The sequence below is a fragment of the Xyrauchen texanus genome, chromosome 14 (genome assembly GCF_025860055.1).
Source record: "Xyrauchen texanus isolate HMW12.3.18 chromosome 14, RBS_HiC_50CHRs, whole genome shotgun sequence".
Lineage (NCBI taxonomy): Eukaryota > Metazoa > Chordata > Actinopteri > Cypriniformes > Catostomidae > Xyrauchen > Xyrauchen texanus.
Window position 1 is genome coordinate 35,676,858 of NC_068289.1, and position 20,612 is coordinate 35,697,469.

Consider the following 20,612-nt stretch of genomic DNA (forward strand, 5'->3'; position numbering starts at 1 on the left):
AGAAGACACTGCTCAATTCTGAATCAGTGAGTGTGAGTAACTACAGTAGAGTAAATATTATCACCATCTCATCACCACCCTACTAAATAAATATGAATCGATCCCATCCTGTCATGGTGTGTGAAGTGAAGAGAAGAGATGAGAGTGAGCATCCAAACACAGAACTTTAATTGTAAACAAAAGAAGAGAATACAAAGATGCCGTTAAAAGAAACACACTCTACAGTAGTATTCTGGCTAATCACACACTACATACAAACAAGAACCGACACAGGAAGAAAGAACAAGAGGGTATATGTACACATGGGCTAACAAGAAGACGAGGAACACCTGGGAAACAAGAAGATGAGGAACACCTGGGATACAGTTAGGGCAATGGACAGAAAGACAGACATAACAGGAAGATAAAAATAACTTCAAACTAAGAGTCTCTTCAAAACTTCAAAATAAGAGTCCTTGGGGAAAAACATAACAATGACATGACACATACATTACTGACATACTGTACACATCCTAGGCTCTGTCTTGGTTCCGGAATTTAGAAACATCACATGTAAATTGCACAGATGCACGGCCATAATTATACAGTATGGTGCCATTATGGTAGATGATGCCGAGGAATGGCTACAGACTGTGGATCATATACAGTAAAAGTAACATTGCACTGGGCCAGTTTGGCATTAGCAATAGGAATGCTGACACACCTTCAATTAAAGGGAAAGTTCACTCAAAACTTTTTATTCTGCAATACCTCATTTTGTCCAAAACATGTATGACTTGCTTTATCCTTCAACAGGTGTGTTTGTAAAGGCAGTTTTGTTACAACCAAAGCCTTAAAGTATGACTGGATCATTCATATCCATTCTTTTGACATGTTGCCAGATCTACAAATTAGGGTTGCAACAACTAATCGATAACATTTATAATTATCGATAATGGAAATCATGGACACATTTTTCATGATTCAGGCTTTGTTCAAAGTTTTGTGAGAGTTTAGAATCGTGAATTCATGTAAATCAAACCAAATCCTTACGCCCTTTATCAAATCAGTTTTTTTTAAATAAAATATAAAAAGCGAATATTTTTGTTTGAAGTTGCACTACCAAAAGCCTGATTCAGATTAGCCATTTCTACTCCAAGGCCTATTTCCTATTTATTGAATATATAATATGCTGTTAGATTGATCTTCACAGCAGTGTTATAATAGTGAGGTCAATTAAGGGAGTTTACAGAGCATATTGTTACAACAGCCGTTCTGTCTATGTAAACCAGCAGAGGCCTGCATCTGTTGGATCTCAAATCAAAGCTAACTGTTACCATGAAGCAAATTGAGAGATCAGCTAGCTGCTTGAGTTCCAGCTACAACTGATACATCAATATCAAATGATCATAATACTGACTGTCAATAGTGATCTGCCATACAATGATTTATGAAAGATAACAATTGTGGACATATCGAAGTGTTCATTGGACGTTTTACACACAGACTCATTGTCAACTGTATTTCAGGGTTTTCACGGCCATGGAAAAGTCCTGGAAAAGTAATGGAAATTCATATAATCTTAAAAGTCATGAACATTTGTATGAATATACAATAATCTAGTTATGCTCTGCTTTAAAACACCTTATTGCCTAGATTGCTGAGATCCAGCTGTGCCTGAAAGAGCTTCTTATATCCTTTGTCATGTAGATGTATTAGTTTGACACACCTGACGCTCTCTTACAGCAGTTATGTAACCATAGTCCAAATAAATGCTTGAATTATAGATGTTGAAAAAGGAGGAGGGAGGTTCAAACATTAAAGCCCTTTATAATTGCCCTCATAATTACAATGCAATGCCATGAGCATAGGTAAGAACCATGGATGGTTCCTCGTTACTGTGGTTAGGTCAGTGTTGCTAGTTTTTCTTAAAAAAGATTTGTTAGGAATACATTTTGTTAGAAAAAGTAAATACATTCCACCTAATAGATATTTTAATATGAAACATTTTTGTCAAATACCAATTAATTTGACTACTGATAAATCATGATTAATTTTAGTAAGGGTGATGATGTGTAATTTGAAAAACCTTTAATTTGCCATATATGTCACAGTGTTGTCTCTTTTCCTAGTCACTGCTGTTCAGAATCTAGGGGCAGTCTAGCTGTTTGTGATGTTTACTTCCTCCACAGTGCTGTAAAAAAATCTCAGTAGAATTCAATTGGGTCACATAAGTTCTGTGGTCTGTGCAGCAATATCGATGGAAGCTCGGTTGACTTGTGCAAATTATCCACTCTGTGCTATCCAATCTCTTGGGCACGCATATCAAGGGAAGCCCGGATGATGCATGTGCACTCCTGAGATACATACAATAGGATAGAGCAGAGCGGATCAAAACTAGGCTTCAGTCAGGCCACTTAAAAACTCAAAAAAAGCTAATTTAGCTCATATAAAGCACTGAATGTGAGATGAATACCATTACATTTGCTTTGGTGGCTCGAAATTTGGCATGTGTGTACGGCAAACCTTTTAAAATCCTTTTATTGAATGCCCTCAAAGGGTCAAAGTGTTTAACAACAACATTACAGCTTCATCCGACATATTCTAACATATTGTCTTTATTTATTGGTGCACCGGATATCAAGTATTGTTTTGACACTTTAGGTTCACTAAAGTTTTAGGTGTTCTGGCACTTTGGCAGAAAGATTTTGAATTATTCTTGAGTCTACTTGACACTTTTGCCACACTGAAAGTGAAAATGCTGCTTAATGCTGCAGAAATGCTCAATTTTAGAATATTTTAAGGATATTTGAAATAGAATCAGGATATTCTATTCATACTCAAAAATCCTGAAGGGATTTGTTTGAGGGAAAACATCGTATGAAATGCATTTAGCTAGGAGTTTATTGTTCAGTGGGATGAGGGCTTGATATACTATTTGCACCTTGAAATACTGTGATAATCCACCTTTGTATGAGCCGTTCAGGCTTGAACATTGTTGAATTTTGCTTGTGTTTTGTACTGTCAAGATACAGCTTCATATTCCATTTTATTGTAGGATTATTTAAATGCAAAAACTCAGAGTGAGGTTGTAACTGTAACAGACCATTTGAAAACATTTTAAACTAAAAGCTTGATGGGAAAAAAAAAACAGTGAATGGAGAGAAAAAACATGGCATGAGATTAAAATATCTTTGAACATGTAAAGCAGGGGATTATAAGGGATGGCATACAAAAGCAGATTCTGAGCCAGCCATGTGGAGACACAGTAACATTGCCACATTATTCATTATGACATCTGTCACCAGGTAATATGAATTGTGGCCGCATATGGTTATGTCATAGATAGATAAAGAAGTTTCTTCAATTTGCCGTCGTTGGGGAGTCTGAGTGGGAACAACGCTGGCATCCAAATTCATTTCTGTTATACATTCTGCTTGCTACAATTTTAAATGATCTGATGGAAGGGAATAGAGGCATGAATCTTCACTGGCCTTATGATTCGATTCGATTACTATTCAAAGGTGCGTGTTTATTTATATATACATTTCAATGGTAATTTAAAGTGCATTACATCAAAAAAATAAATAAAATAAATACAAGATACAATAACAAAACCCATTAAGAACCACATTTATTTTTTAATTATTCAAATAAATAAGAAAAGTCAAAGAAAGCTGTTAAATAAAATACACTCACTCTGAACTCTTTTTTTCCCTTTTAGCTTTTTGTTTAACAGCTATTTTCAAAAGTCTGAATGAGTTACATTACATAAACACTATTAAATACTTCAGCTTATTATATTAAAATAAGTTTTTTTGTTGAAAGCATTGTTAATCATTTGTATTTAATAGTATTTAATTATTAATTAAAGGTAATCTATGCTAAGCCTACTCATTTTAGATTTAACTATAACACAATTTGCTGGTTCAGGATGACATACCTGCTTCTGTGATTATGCAGATATCAGCCTCTCCTCAGCAGCACAGTTGATAGTAAAGTGGTTTAAATAGCGGGGCTGTTGCCTTTGACATTTATCAAGCATCTCATATGCACTCTTCCATCTTTTTGCGCTGCGACTATGAAGTCTCAGGTATCATGACCCCCTCACAAAAGCTAGGATGGATTTCAAACCGGAGTTGTCAGACTTGCGCATTGTCCTGAGTAGCGAGAGATAAGTAAGAGCCAAAGAAATGGAGAGAACGTAAGAGGGAAATCTAGGGTCCCCCTAGTGCTGTCAAAACAGCGCCAACTTGCATCTCAGAATAGCATTGGTAGCAGGTTGATGTGAACATTAACTGAAGCTACTGACCCGTATCTGCATGAATTTGTGCACTGCTGCCACACGATTGGCTGATTAGATAATCGCATGGATGATTGTTGGTGCCAGACCTGCTGGTTTGAGTATATCTGTAACTGCTGATGTCCTGGGATTTTCACACACAACAGTCTCTAGAATTTACTCAGAATGGTGCCAAAAACAAAAATCATCAAGTGAGCAGCAGTTCTGTGGATGAAAATTCCTTGTTGATGAGAGACAAAGTCTACGGTAATTCAGATAACCACTCTGTACAATTGTAGTGAGAAGAATAGCATCTCAGAATGCTATTCTGAGTTACGGGTTGGCACTGTTTTGACGGCACTAAGGGGACCCTAGATTTCCCTATTGGGACCTTTGGCGGCAGGCGGTTTTAATGTTGTGGCTGATTAGTGTATGTTTCTAGCATCTCACTCTGTCTTTTGTGTGCCACTGCACTGCCACGGTTTAAACTGAACTCTGAATCAATTCTGAATGTTTTGAGAATCGATTCGGAAACGTTCGAGGAAGAATCGCGATTAATCGCTGAAACTACTTTTTATTTTATGCATAATAATATTCTAATGTTCAATAGAATAGTAGTAATAATAATATACATATTGATATTATAAAACCAACACACTATATAATATCAATATACATATTAATATTATATAGTGTGTTGGTTTTATTATGATCATGACAACCGTAGTACTCCGTAACAATTAGGCAGCAGATTTTAGACTCATCCTGTAGATCTTTCCTGTTCTGAAAGATTGGTCTGCCATCCCTTTCCTCCCAGACGGCTGGAATGTTTAACATCCGCTCACTTTGAGTTGACATCAACTTAATTCTAGAGTCCCCTCACAGTATATTAATCTACGAATTTCTCTAGTTATATATTTTCTGAACAATGTGACAGAAAATCTTTAGCAGATTTTGTACATCAGTCCAAAAATAAGTCTTCCATTCCATTGTGCTAACTGTATATAGCATGATTTGATGTTTCTTTTTGGGGATTTTTGCCTTTATTTATTGGAAAGTAGAGCATTGACAGGAAATGGATTGTGGAACATGACCCAGATCCACCTCGAACCTGGTCCCACTGAGCCAACAGCTTTTATGTGTCCTGCCCAAACCATAGCTTTGACAATCTAGCTGTTTATAAGAAACACATTTGATTGAAGTCTGGTGGGCCCTAATTCTAAAGGGTTTCCTTACAACAGACCAGTCAATTTTGAAAATATGTGGTCTTCAGATCCATGCTGCGATTTTGGAACAGACTGATGATGTTGTCTGTGACTGACCTGCCTTTTTGACTACGAGTAAAGCTTATGTGGTAGTGGTGACAATTTTTGATTTGATTTTGTTTGTGTCCTCCGCAGATAAGAACTTTGACGACGAGGAATCTGTGGATGGAGGCAGGTCCTCCTCCTCTTGCTCCTCTAAGGGCTTCTCCAACAGTAAGAGAGTGAGTAGCATGGGTTCAATGAGAAGACCCAGTTCTGCCTCTGGATCCAGGGTTGCAGGTGAGACCATGGGTTTCACTTTGTAATAAAAAATGGTGGGGATAGTGGCATTAGTAATGGGTGGGGACATGCTAGTTATGAAGGGTTAGCTCATGAATATTAGTTGGGTTGTGCTAAAATATTTTACTATGTTCTTTACTGTTTTAATAAATAAATAATCTGTGTAAAATCATGATAACATTACGATTGGAATTGCTATGTACAAAATAATTTAAACAGAGCTTTTAATAGCACATTATTGGCTATTTTTTATTTTTTTCATAGTTGAGGGTCCAGCTATTCAAACTGAGACAGATAAATTGTAATAAAAAAATATATTTTGTTCCTCAGGGAAGGATGGAGTCAGTGCTGGAGCTGTGGATGAGGAGGATTTCATTAAGGCTTTTGAAGATGCACCTGCAGTTCAGGTAAAGCATACCTGCAAAGAGGTTGAATGCTGCATGTGACATTCGATTTTCATCTTAAATGGAATTTTAGTCAGAACAACTCTAAAAAGATTTTGCATGTTAATGTGGGAAGGACGTGTTGATACGTCCTTCCCACATTAAGAACGGATACTTGCTACTGCTAGAACAGACAAAGACATACTGAGTTAAGCATGTGGACATGCTGCTGCTGTACATTTAGAAAAACACAAGACATGCTGCTGCAAAATTAGACATAAATACAATCTCCATGTAGTAGATCTAGACAGGTGAAGCTGGGGAGGAGGAGGGTTTCAGAGAAAACTCTTGCAGCACGCTCCAGTGAAACTGGATTACTTGCATACTAAGCAAATGTAAATGTTAGGTAAGAGAGAGTACGCAATTTGATTGGATACCCAATTACATGTCAATGGACCTATCAGCTTACACCATGTGAGTCAATTGGCTTGACAAACCACAAGCTGATTGGCTAACAGATAACAAGTTCAAAGAACTATGGCTTATGCCATACAGAGTTTCATGCCTGAACTTAGTCATTTGTCAGAGTTTTGTTTATCCTGCAAACACAAAAGGCAAGAAATAGATGTATTCTCCATTTTCAGATATATTCTAGTAAGGAGTTGGAGGACTCGATGAACAAGATCCGTGAAGTACTATCAGATGAGAAGACAGACTGGGAACACAGAGTCACCGCTGTAAGTTATTGCTATTCACTTTCACTGCTATTTTCAACATTTTGCAGACTTCAGCTTGAAAGATGTGTCTTCAAAGTGGCACTTATGGATATCTTGTATCATGTATTCAGCTGAAGAAAGTGCGGTCGCTGGTTCTGGCTGGTGCAACCAATTACGAGGGTTTCCTTCAACATCTCCGGCTTTTAGAAGGTGCCTTAAAGCTCTCGGCTAAAGATCTTCGTTCCCAAGTGGTTCGAGAGGCCTGTATCACGTTAGGGTAAGAAGCCACTCTTCTCTACTTCTTTTTATATATATATATATATATATATATATATATATATATATATATATATATATATATATATATATATACAGTCTCTGTTTGAATATCTTTTTAAAACAGTGTTCTTGTTGATATAGAAACCAAAATGAGTCCTGTATACCGTTTTCACACTACCTGATTGTTTTGAACTTGTTTTCAGTCATAAGCTTTATTTACATGGTCGAGAATCTGAAGAATGGTAATCAGAAAACTTGTCTATTTGCAAAAATGAGTAGTTGTTAAGGCCCTTCACTTCAAGAGTAGGCAAATATTTCACAAATTCTGTCTTCAAGGCCCTCCATCATACATAATCTATCTGGTATCTCATATCTCATCGGTTTAGATGTTCGATGTAGTTTTAAACTGGAACTGAAGCTGCTTTGCGGGTCTCTGGGATTGAGCATTGCTCAGTGTCAGTCTTTAATTATACGGGGTCTTGATGTGTTTCTAGTGAAGTGAAACTGAGCTTACTGGAGCATGCAGGAGAGCTCTTCTGCTAAAGTGCAGCTACATGATGAATATCTAAACAAGTTCCATGCCTTAATTTCACATGAATATGATAGATTTAGTCTAGACCTGAAGTCAGTGTATCGTCCGTCATGTTTCTTGTTGATTGGTGGGTTTTGCTGTCTCGCAGGCATCTGTCCTTAGTGCTGGGGAATAAATTTGACCACGGAGCCGAAAGCATCATGCCTACGCTGCTCAACTTGGTGCCCAACAGTGCCAAAATTATGGCCACATCAGGAGTAGTAGCCATCCGCCTCATCCTGAGAGTGAGTCCTGATGGAAAGTTCACTGATTTTTTTTTTTTTGTTTTGTTTTCTTTCTTTTTCATTTTTCAATTTGCACAAGTTATAGTACATAAATCCACTCTGGAGGTAGATGACACTATGCCTCAACTTAAAATAGCTCTTTTCCAAAACTAAGACTTTTCTCTCTGCTACCAACATAACCTGCTACCTTCTGAGAGGCTATCACAGACCAAATAAAAAGTTTAAGTTATTTTAAACTTGACACAGCATCTTAAAAACAAGGTGCATATTCAGTACTGAATAAAATATAAATATTTATAGTCAAAATTTCTTCTTCTGGATGATGAGAATACATAAAATTTAGAATCTGGCCAAAAAAAACAGACATTTTGGCACTTTAAAACGCTTTCTTGGTAGGTAGCTAACTAGAGTTTGGAACAGCTAATGTGTGCATGCTTCTTACCAGATTATCTTCAGTGGGCCCAGAGGAGCTTCATCACACAGTGTTTTTTAATAACTTTTTTGTCTTGAAGTATACAGGTGAAACTCGAAAAATTAGAATATCGCGCAAAAGTTCATTAATTTCAGTAATTCAACTTAAAAGGTGAAACTAATATATTATATAGACTCATTACAAGCAAAGTAAGATATTTCAAGCCTTTATTTGGTATAATTTTGATGATTATGGCTTACAGCTCATGAAAACCCCAAATTCAGAATCTCAGAAAATTAGAATATTACATGAAATCAATAAAAAAAAAGGATTTTAAATACAGAAATGTCGGCCCTCTGAAAAGTATAATCATGCATAATCACCTGTATTTTCATGGTGTGACAAAATTTTGTGATATTCTGCAGTCAATAATTCTAATCACAATTTGTTTTGTCTCCCAGCATACACATTTCCCACGCCTTATCCCGATCATCACCAGTAACTGCACATCCAAATCCGTGGCTGTTCGAAGGTAAGCTTGACCTCCCTGAGTGATCTATTTAAAAGTAAAGGAATAATTGACTCAAAAATGTAACTTCTGTTATAATTTACTCACCCTCATGTTATTTAAAAAACCATATGACTTTTCTGTGAAACACAATAGCAACTTAATTTTATTCACATTTTTCACAAAAAGCATAACATGCCTCAGAAGTCTAGGTATATAGTGCAGAAGTCATATGGATCACTTTTCTAATGCTTTTATGTTGCTTTTGCTTCCTTTTTGAAGCTTAAAACCTAAATCCCAATTAGTTGTAATTGCATGGAAAAGAGCAACCAGCACAATCTTCATTATTTCTTTATTTTTGTTCCACTGAATTAAGAAAGTCACGTGGGTTTGGAACGACATGATGGTGAGTAAATTATGACAGAATTTTCATTTTTGGGTGAACGTTTCCTTTAAACAGAGTTTGCAAAGGAGAAACTTAAAACGATTGTCTTCCAATAAAATTCTTTATCTTTCTCATCCTCATCAGACGGTGTTATGAGTTTTTGGACCTGTTATTGCAAGAATGGCAGATGCACACTCTAGAGAGGTGAGTACAGTGAGTGAGAAATGACTGATACGATAGTGGGCATGAAGGTGCAGTTATTTGTTTGGGGAATTCCTTTTTCCCCAGGGTGTTTCTTATAGAACTTAGTTTGTGCATGAATTTGTGTTGCGACAAAATGATCGCCCCCCCTCCCTTTTCTGTTTTTGTGACATTTAACTGGTGAAAATGTTTGTTACTTATCAAAGCTTGCCTGAATGGGCAACTAATGATTCTTTTTGCGGGGGGAATTAATGAGCCAAGGATGTGTGGCAACCATGTGTCCCAGCCGTTTCCATGGCAATAGTGCCAAGAGCTCTTTTATAAGGAGAGCCGGACTGCATTCTCCTCTCTTTTCAACTGTGCCACCTTTAGAGGACTGAGAAGAAGCTCTGGCTCCAGGTCCAGAAAGTATAAAAGGAGACTACAAGAAAGTGTACTTAACATGTTTCCATACTACCCCAGGCATGTGGCGGTTCTCACTGAGACCATCAAGAAGGGGATCCATGATGCCGACTCAGAAGCCAGATCTGTGGCCAGAAAGTAAGTCTTTTTTGCAATTTATTTGAGTACTTGGTTAGACGCAGTAGTAGTTTATTTAAAATATGTGTTTGTAGTTGCTGCTGAAAAGACTAGCTGTTTCTGGTTTGGTGCTGTTCTAGCTGGTGGACCAGAATGGTCTTTCTGATAAAGCTAGTTTCTGGTTAAGCTAGTTAAATGGTCAGTTCAGCCAAAAATTAGAATTCGGTCATTTACTGTACTTTGTCATTTGATGTCTTTATGATATTTATCTTCCGTGAAACACAAAAAGAGATTTTTCATTGTTTTGATGAAATGCAATAAAAGTTAATGGTTACTGAGGCTAACATTATCCTTAACATAATATTTTGTGTTCCATGTAAAAAATAAAATCAAACAGGTTTGGAAAAACATGAAAGTTAATTTATATTTATGTCTTCCACAGGTGTTACTGGGGATTCCATGGCCATTACAGTCGGGAGGCGGAGCACCTATTTCAGGCATTGGAGTCAACATATCAGAAGGCCCTTCAGTCTCACCTGAAGAGTTCTGATAGTGTAGTGTCTCTACCACAGTCGGACCGCTCCTCATCAAGCTCGCAGGAGAGTCTCAAGTGAGACATCACAACATTTCACTAGAAATTAGTTTTTTTATTTCTGCTTTTAAAAACACTGACAACTTAAACATTAATCACTATCCTCTGGTGAAATGCTAATAAATAAATCTAGTCAAATAAATTTGACTTGATTTAGTTGCAATATAAACTTGTTCAAAGCCCCTCACTTAATCAATATTTAAAATGTTAAGTCTTTTGTGTCTGAATTTAGTTCACCTAAATATGGAAATTCTCACATTATTTTCTCGCCCTCATGCCATCCCAGGTGTGAGACTTTTTTACTTTTGCGGAACACAAACAAAGATTTTAAGAAGATTAATTCAGCTCTGTAGGTCCTTTCAGTGCAAGTAAATGGTGACCAGATTTATAAGCTCCACAAATCACAAAAAGGACCGCAAAAAAGTGGTTAAATCTTTGTCTTTAGAAGTGATGTGATAGGTATGGGTAAGAAAAAGATCAATATTTAAGTTTTTTTTTTTCTGTAGATCTCCACCTTCACATTCTAAAAGTGAAAGTGGAGATTTATAGTAAAAAAGGTTTTAAATATTGATCTGTTTCTCACCCAAAGTGATTGCATCCCTTCAAAAGACCACTGCAGTCTTTAGTAGCAGATTACTTTAATGCTGCCTTTATGTGATTATATTATATTTTGAGCTTCAAAGGTCTGCTCACCATTCACTTGCATTGTATGGACCAACAGAGCTGAAATCTTCTTCTAAAAATCTTCAATTGTGTTCAGCAGAAGAAAGAAAGCCATACACATCTGGGTTGGCATGAAAGTGAGTAATTGATGAGAGAATTAAAATTTTTAGGTGAACAATCCCTTTAAAAAATCAAGTCGAAAATTGTTAATATCTGTTAAAAATGTCGGTCAAAGCAATAATCTTAAAGCAAATTAATTCATATTTGCATTTTTTTCTGACTATACTGCGGGATCCAAAATCTGAGACCTCTAGTGAAAATGCTTTTATTTTACATTATTCTAATTTTTATTGACATTTTAATTGTAATAAAATTTGAATGTTATTGCAGCTTAACAATTTTGGTGAATTGTTGAATTGAAAAATTATGAAAACAAGAAATTCAGAATCTCTTAGTTGTTGCTGTTTGCTTTGTCCCCTTTTGCTGTAATGACAGCTTGTGCTCCAGCTGGCATGGACTTTGTGCAAAACCTGTCACATGAGCTAGGATCAGTGCAGAATATTTTCTACCATTTACCTTTACTTACTTTTCTTTGTTTTGAATTTTTCAAAAAACTTTAAATAAAAAAATGAAAGATATTTAGTGGGCTCTCAGACTTTTGGACCCTACTATATATACTGTAAACAGATTTTATAATTTATAGATAGTGATTTTAGATCAGATGATGAGAACATTCCAGATGTATCTTGATGTTTTCTACCAGAGTTGGGTAATCACTTAGTAACTAATAACTCAGTATGCTTTTTTACGTTAGGAAGCTAAATCATGCTATCAAAAACTCTTGAGTTATGTTCATGTTAAATCTGGTGAAAGATTTAAAATCAGCGTTTGTTGACAGAGCATGTACACAGATTAATGACTGTCTTTCCTAGCATGTTGCGTCCCCTTTAGAAATGAAGCAGTGATGTCATCTTAAATATTAGACTGCAGCATCTGTTATATTCATTTGCTGTTGTGCAAAGAGTGAGATCATCTTGCATTAGCACAAGTGTGATGAGTTACAGCTCTAATTATCACAATCTGGTATCAGTTTCTGTACATAAAAGCACCAAACAGTGCTGTCCTGGTTATAAAAATGGCAAGCAAAATTCTGGCTAATAAGGTGTTAAAAGCAAATTAACATTTGAAATGCTGAGTGATTGTTGGCACTAAGCTGTTGTGATTTAAAAGCAGATATTAATGCATTTATTTTAGATTTGTTGGACTGTGTGACATATTGAAGATTCATGATATATTCGTGATGATTTTGATGGTGATTATAAAATTAAGAAATATTGTGAATATTGCAATGATTTTAATGTACACCTTATGCTCACTTTCTGTCTAACTTCCTACAGTCGGCCGCTGTCGGTGAAGAGTGTCATTGGAGCCCCTGTTACAAGAAGTAAGTGTTGAGCAACATTGTTTTCCTCCTTTCCACTTGTATACAAGCACATATATTACCATTCAAAAGTTTAGATGCAAATGGACTGAAGTGATGTTTCTTATGATCTTAAAAACCTTACATGGGAAGAAATGTTAATACTTTTGAAAAAGCTGCTCATGCACCTCATGAGTTGGTTGAGAGAATACCCAGAGTAGGCGGAGCTGGAATCTAGGCACAGGCTGGCTACTTTGAAAAAGCTCAAATGTAGGATAGTTTTGATTTGTTTAACATTTTTAGATCAGTGCAGAAGTCATATGGATTACTTTTATAATGCACTTCAAATGTGTGCATCGAATTTTGCATCAAACTCCTCTGTAATGTTTGTAATGTGCTTACTTTCCCTTTCTCGCTTCAGGTAAAGTGATCGGCTCTAGGGTGTCCTCCACACCCAGCACCCTCCAGCGTTCCCGCAGCGACGTAGACGTGAACGCCGCCGCCAGTGCCAAATCCCGCATGTCCACCGCAACCTCCCCATCTCCCTTCAGCTCTGCAGCGGCCCTGCCTCCAGGCTCCTACGCCTCTCTGGGTGAGACCCGCTCACACTCTATCAATCTTTGCTCCTCGCTCATCCTTAATTAGGAATTTTAATAAAATACCCATAAAAATCAGTGGCTTTTATGGCTGCAGTGGCCCATTAATAAAACTGATGGGCACCATCGATGCTATTAAACTGCTCTCTGATGAGGAACAAACGAGGAGTGTGTGTCACTGATGTTCTACCATTTATTATCCTCAAGGTTTTTTTTAAGTGTAATCTGGTTATTTTAGTAAATAGATTTCTTTTTAGTTTTCCCATTGATAGTTGTTCAACAGAGGGAAAAGAGCTTGTTGGAGCACTTTGTAACACATCAGTCAGAATATTCTTCCACTAAATATTCTGCTTCGATGACTGTAAAGGGATAGTTCATCCATGTCTTTCTAACCCTTATATTGTTTTCTTCCATTAAAAAAGAAAAAAGAATTCTTGCTGCCAAGCTTCAAAATGGACAGAAAGTACCATTAAAGTATCATAATAGTAGTCCAAATGATTTGTGTGCTTTATTTCAAGTCTTCTGAAGCTGTAGAATTGCTTTGTATAAGGAACAGACCAATAATCTTTCCTTGATAATCTTCACTGATAATCTTCCCCTTCGCTGGTGCTCACAAATCACATTCAGACTCGGTCAGAAACGGGACTTCAAATGAGATCGTGAGCTGAAGCAGAGGGGAAGATTATGCAGTAATAAGGGCTAAAATTTTGGTCTGTTCTTCACACAAAGCTGCCGTATGTCTTCAGAAGATGTAGGAATATAGTGTACAAGTTATATGGACTGCATGTAGGGCTGGGTGATAAAAATATTTCGATATTTATAAAGATAAAATAAATCCACAATATCGATTTTAAGCTTTTGAGAATGTTCTACATCTAGATGGTCAGGTGCATGTTGCTAAAATGCAAGCAGTTTGGCTTTCTCATACTGTATGAAGTTAATGTTAAAGCTAATGTTAGTTGCCTTGCTAGATTAGGCTACACTGGTCAGCGTACAGAATCCGGACCCCGGAGTGATACCATCTGGACAGCAAGACATTATGACAATGGATGCACCCTCTCATCTATCTAGTGATCAGCGCGACAAAACAACAGTGCTGTGTACACCAGATCTGATCTTTCTGCGCTGTATTCTTGAATATTTTTCTCTAGCTCCAAACACGCTTCATTTATGCCCTGTCCCACTCCGCACACTTTTCCTCTTTTCCCTGCATGTGAGTAGACATAAGGCAACGCTTAAGTTACCGTGGTTCCAAAGTGCCTGTAGACCAAAAAACATTTTCTTCTAAATTTTGCATTATTAATCAGCATGCATTCTTCTTCTGCCAATTTGGAAATGTAAACAAAAAATTGCAAATGTGACTATATATTGTGATAAATATTGATATTGAACCATATTAAAAGGAATAACGTGATAGTATTTTTGGCCATATCGCCCAGCCCTAACTACCTGTATTACAGGGTCAGAAATTAAAGGGGGGCTCGGGGCAAAAATGCCACCAAAAGTGACAAAAATGCCCCTGAAATTCAAAATGTGTGAGCAAAAAATACCCACATAAAAATAAAAAACAGTTATAACATCTGATATAGTTCTTAATATTTATTTCTAAGCCTCTCTCTTATAAACATTATACAATCTAAAAGAATTTGATGGGTAGGAGTAAATATATTCTATCGAATGATTGAGATTGAGAATGTATGTAAATAACTTGATTAAACTGAAGAATCTGAATAAAAGAATGGCATGATCATAAACGTAAAAAATTCCCATTGCAATCAAATCCAGGGGCAATTTTTGCCCCTTTATGAAAAGTTCATTTTCTGACACTGAATTATGGTACTGTAATTGGTGCCTTTTTTAACTTTTTGAAGCTTGGCAAAAAAAATAACAAATAATTTGTACTCATTGTATGGGAATTTCATTGTATGGCTCAATTATCTTTTGTTGTTTTACAGAAGAAAATAATTCTTTGAATTCTCAGGGTTAAAAAGTACATAAGGGTGACTAAATATTTACAAAATATTCATTTTTGGGTGAACTATTCTTGAACTTGCCACTAATTTATCTATTACTCTTATTCTTTTAATGTTTTATCTGCACCGCTTTCTAATCCCATGGTTTCTCATAAATAATCCAGTAGATTATATCTCTTTACCTGCAGTCACACTCAGTAGGTCCCGTGTGCTTCCATGCAAGGCCCATTTGTGAGCAGATCCCTGTCTTCCATGGGCTTAACTGACTCTAACCTCTGCCTCTTATGCCTCTCCTCTCCACCCTGCACTCCCCTGCTTTTGTTTTTGTGTTTTGCCCCAAAGACGGTGCACCTGGTAAAATAGATGGTAAGATGTATGTGTTTATGTGTTTGTGTGGACAAATGTGCAGATTTCTCTTTTGGAGGGATTCAAACAATGTTCTTGTGTACCCTTTGTCGATTAATAACTGTTCAACTGATGGTATGACTATACTAGTGGTCTGCATGACCTTTTTGCATGATATACCCCCCATCCTCTTGACAGTACCCTGCTAAAAATACCATCTAAACCAGCATGCAATTCCAATGCTGATCTAGGCTGTTTATGCTGATTAGTGCTGGTTTAGTTGCTGGTCTAGATGGTACACTAGCACATCAACATTCCATATTGGGGGACCAGCACCCAAAACACAACATAAGCATTATAATGGTCAAAGATGTCTGTCTAGCATATGTTTATATAGAAAACCTTTTTTTTTTATTTTTAAACAGTGCAGAAAGACGTAAAAACATGTTTGGTGTGAACAGCCCCTGCACTGCATTTTAATACACTTATGCAGGTGTGGTATTAGTTTAATTTAGGGTTTCCTCTAAAATAATTTTCACACTGGGTTAGGTTAGGGTTAGGGTTTGGGTTAGGTAATATTAAGTTACATCAAAACTTAATTTCATAATTTGGGTCGATTTTACAAGACTAAAAATTATTCTAGATTTGATAGATTTAATTTGAAAGCCATTGTTACTTTCACTCTAAAACCAATAATATTCTGGTGTTGCTTTTATTTGAACACCAACTAGTTTAATGCAGCATGTCATGTAAGTCCTTCCAGTCAATATTAGTGAATCAATATGTTTGTCCTCAGTATCCCTGTCCTTGTTGTCGTTAATTAACCTTTCAGTCTGTTTCTCTCTGTGTCAGTCACTTTAAATCTCTGTCTTTCTCTCACACATTCTGTATCTCCTTTTTAACACCGTCTTTCACCCACAGGTCGTGTGCGCACCAGGAGGCAGAGCTCAGGCAGTACGGTCAGCACCAGCAGTACTGTGACAGACAGCCGTGGTCGAAGCAGAGCTAAAGTAGTGTCTCAGTCCCAGCGTAAGTATTTGCATAGTATTTCACCTCCATTCCCCAGCTACGATACTCAATAAAGCATATACTACACTCAAAATGGCCTAAAAGGTGTATGGAAAGTTGCTAGTTTGATTTATATTATTAGCATTCAGGAACCAGCGTAAATGTCGGTAGGGATTCTTAGGTTTTCCTCCTGTATTTTGACCCATTATCCTTTGTGCTCAAACGCATATTTTCAAAAAACTACTTGAAATGCTTAAACTTTCATGAAACTAGTGCCTTTTTATTCAAAGCGATTTACTGTTTCTCTGGAGCAGTGTGGATTTAAATACCCTGCTTAATGGCTCAATGGTGATAGGTTTGTGACCTTTACAGTTCCTAGGTGAATTGCACAAAATCTGTCAAGAACACTGTAACTTCTAATTTCTTTCTTTTGTTATTCGACTCCAAAAATCAAATGAATTTGTATGGGTGTAATGTGGCACGGACATGTTTTTCTGAGATTCACCCTCTTAGGATCACTTAAGACTAAACCTTAAACCTTTATTTAGCTCAGGCAATTACCACTGGCCTGCCACCACTCTCATCAGTTTTGTCTCTGTTGGCTTTGTTTTTAATGTTTTCACAGTTCAGTTTGGCACCCTGCTGAACATGAAGTTTATTGCAACATTTAAAGTCGAAGCCACTATCTATGATTAAATGCATGCTTGGCTAACTTTTTGAGAGCTTAACCCTGGGGTATAATAGGGATTTTGGATTTAAAGAGACAGTTCAACCAAAAATGAAAAATGTCAATCATTTACTCCAAACACATATCTTCCTTTTTTTCCATCTCCACAAAAGGAGATGTTAGGCGGAATGACAGCCTCAGTCACCATTCACTTTCATCGTATGGATAAAGATGCAATGAAAGTGAATTGTTACTGAGGCTAACATTCTTTTCCTTTATTGGGTGAACTATACCTTTAAGTTGCTAGAGCACGAGTGAACAACATCTTGCCTGGTGCATGCTGGATAACCATGCGTCACATCAAGTGTCTTTTGTAACTGGCTACTTTTCACCTGTCTGGTGCCTCGCCTTCATACACAAGGATCCAGATCAGCTAACCCCACTAGTGGTAAGCCCCTGTTCATCAGAATAAAGATCCTTCAAGACCCTGCCACCACCCTTTCAAGTTGAACCCTGCATGAGTCACATGTCTACCATCATGTCGCATGTCCTGCTCTCACCCAAAAATGAGAATTATGTCATCAATTACTCACCCCCATATTGTTTCAAACCCGAATAACTTTCTCTCTTTTTTGTGGAATACAAAAGGACATCTTGGAGATGTTATTGCATATTTTTCCCATACATTGAAAGTGAATGGTGACTGAGGCCTAGTCATGCCTAGCATCCACTTTTGTGTTCTATGGGTAAAAGAAAGTCATTTTGATTTGAACAACATGAAGGTGAGTAAATGATGACAGAAATTTTATTTTTGGGTTTACCATACCTCTACTCTGAGAATGAGTCTGAGAGTAGGTTATTTGTTGTTGCTTGGATGTATTTCTGCAAATGTGTATATTTTTGATAATGTGTCTGTCACTTGTATTTTGTCATGACTCGTGGCCATACCATGTAGATTACTTTTCCCATACAACTCATGTAGACTTGGATCAAAGCTCGCCCTGTTTGTCTTACAGATGTTTTTGTGTTTGTCTGTACTATCTTCTCCATATATTTGCATACACATATCTCAACATTGAGTTGATTTTATCTACATGAACTTGAGCTGTTTCTCATCAAACCAGCCAAGTGAATTAAGGAGTGCTTAGAGTCATCAATGGAAAAAAAAATGCTCACAAATGTTAATGTTCAGACAATTGTTGGGGAAATTACTTTTTTCTTTATTATATATATATATATATATATATATATATATATATATATATATATATATATATATATATATATTCATTATGCTGTTTTATGCTATTTCCTTGGTTTTTCAAGTCCTCACAGTATGATTGAATTTTAATGATCAGATTAGTCACAGAGTATTTATTATGATTCTTACCAAGCTTCTCAAAAGGTTGGATTCTTAGATGTAAATTAATCTTAAATCTCCTAGATGTTAAGCAGAGCGAAACCAATGGGGTTTGGTAGATAATCACTTACTAAATCACAGCCATGGTCAAAATTTACACTTACAGCATTTCCCTTTGCAGCCGGCAGCCGGTCCAGCTCTCCAGGAAAGCTCTTGGGGCACACATACGGCAGAATTCCTAGGGCCACCGCCCCAACAACACCCTCAGAAAAGTATGCAAGGGTCCCACGAAGTCAGGGCTGCAGCCGTGAGACCAGTCCCAATAGAATGGGCCTAGGTATGTGCAATACACATCTTAAATCTCAACACTTCACTCCTAAGGACACTAACAAATAGCAGACATGTAATCGACTTCTTTATAAATGCATAAAACAACATGATTATGGAACTCAAGAGGACATAGACTGGTTGCTTGTAGAATCCCTAAGAATAGGTATTGAAACAACAACTTTTTGAGAGCTTAACCCTGGGGAATAGTAGGGCTTTAGGACAACATGAGGGTGAGGAAATAATTACAAGTTTTGGGTAAACTATTCCTTTAACTTTTTAACTCATTAGTGAATCATAATTTTATTCAGAATCCCATTAGATTCCACCAGTGCAAAGAGATGAGATGTCTTAACTGTGTGAAAAGAGACTCCGCATACATTTAAATTGCTGATGCAAGTGTTTGTGTCTAAACTGACTCAGTGGCTGCTAATTGCTGTCTTGTGGGTTGTGATTGATTTACCTGTTATTGAAAGATGACATGGCTGACTAATCAACTGCTTACATTTCTCATCTGACTGCTCAATATTGTGCCAATTATCTGAGCTTAGTATGTTTGATAGTAGTTAAAGCTTTTAAGACAAATGCTGTTTTGTTTTAGTTTTTTAATATTTTTTGTTATATTTAGAGGTGCACTAAGCAGTTTTTTCCACACCAAAAAAAAACCCACCTAAAAAAATTAATAATAAACTTTATTTACACCATGGCCTAAAAAAGCTATTGAGTTCCACGAGTATTGAGGCCATGAGTTCACACTAACAGCGTTTTGTGGTGACAAAGCACCTGGGAAGTAATTTATTTTTAGTGAAATATGGCTATTTAAGGTGACATGAGTGGCAAGGACCATTGAAAATGTGATGTGGGCCTGTCCAGAAATATGACATGGAAGTTAAGAAAATATTTTTTATGCAAATGAGCAGTGATGTAGCGACTACCAGTGACGTGAACGCATTAGAGCACATATTATCTATCTCCTGTCATGTACTGTGGTTTAGTTTAGAAAAGATGTGTAACTTAACTGTGAGCCATTTCCCTGTTCTGGATTTGTCTCTGCCCGCATAGTTTTTTTATTTTATTAAATTATTTTAACTGTTGGCATTCCAAGAGAGTTTGATTCATGCATAAATAATAATTTATGATTTTCATAATGATACATCATGCACTGCTGCAATGTATATTCCAAAACCTTCACATCCAGAATGTAAATTTTATGCCAATAACAATTTCTGCGAGAAAACTGATTCCTTGTCAAAATAGGATGGCGTATTTGACCGAAATACAATCCCGTTTGTGATCAGATTTAAAAAGCTATTTTGGAATTTTGCATCCCACTTATAACATCCAATCTACTTACAATACAACCACTTGGCAACCTCCAACAATGCAATCTTTGTCTGTGCGAATGTAGAATGTACCTATATTCTATAAAAGTGTGGTCCTCCCTCATGGTGGCCCCCATGTTGAGATTGCATGACCAGCCGATAACTACTCACTTTATCTTGAACACTTTTGGTTGTGTAACAAATTAACCATGGGTGAAGAATATTCCTGCAAATAAAGCATTTCCACAATAACATCGATAACCAAAAACGTTTTTCCGTGATTCTGCATCCACACCAATAGGTGTCAGTATAAAG

At 36.7% G+C, this 20,612-nt stretch overlaps 1 protein-coding gene across 1 annotated transcript in view; it reads left to right on the plus strand.

The window, feature by feature from the left end:
• The window catches only part of clasp1a (cytoplasmic linker associated protein 1a), a 110,514-nt gene that overhangs the window by 55,287 nt on the left and 34,615 nt on the right, over window positions 1–20,612 (plus strand). Inside the window, exons 9-23 of the mRNA XM_052142484.1 lie at window positions 5,662–5,805; window positions 6,136–6,212; window positions 6,833–6,925; window positions 7,036–7,181; window positions 7,864–7,999; window positions 8,873–8,943; window positions 9,449–9,508; window positions 9,968–10,045; window positions 10,467–10,634; window positions 12,677–12,723; window positions 13,121–13,291; window positions 15,611–15,634; window positions 16,535–16,642; window positions 17,710–17,736; window positions 18,830–18,985. Of these exons, the coding sequence (XP_051998444.1) occupies window positions 5,662–5,805; window positions 6,136–6,212; window positions 6,833–6,925; window positions 7,036–7,181; window positions 7,864–7,999; window positions 8,873–8,943; window positions 9,449–9,508; window positions 9,968–10,045; window positions 10,467–10,634; window positions 12,677–12,723; window positions 13,121–13,291; window positions 15,611–15,634; window positions 16,535–16,642; window positions 17,710–17,736; window positions 18,830–18,985 (1,506 nt within the window). The remainder of the gene's footprint in view (window positions 1–5,661; window positions 5,806–6,135; window positions 6,213–6,832; window positions 6,926–7,035; window positions 7,182–7,863; window positions 8,000–8,872; window positions 8,944–9,448; window positions 9,509–9,967; window positions 10,046–10,466; window positions 10,635–12,676; window positions 12,724–13,120; window positions 13,292–15,610; window positions 15,635–16,534; window positions 16,643–17,709; window positions 17,737–18,829; window positions 18,986–20,612) is intronic.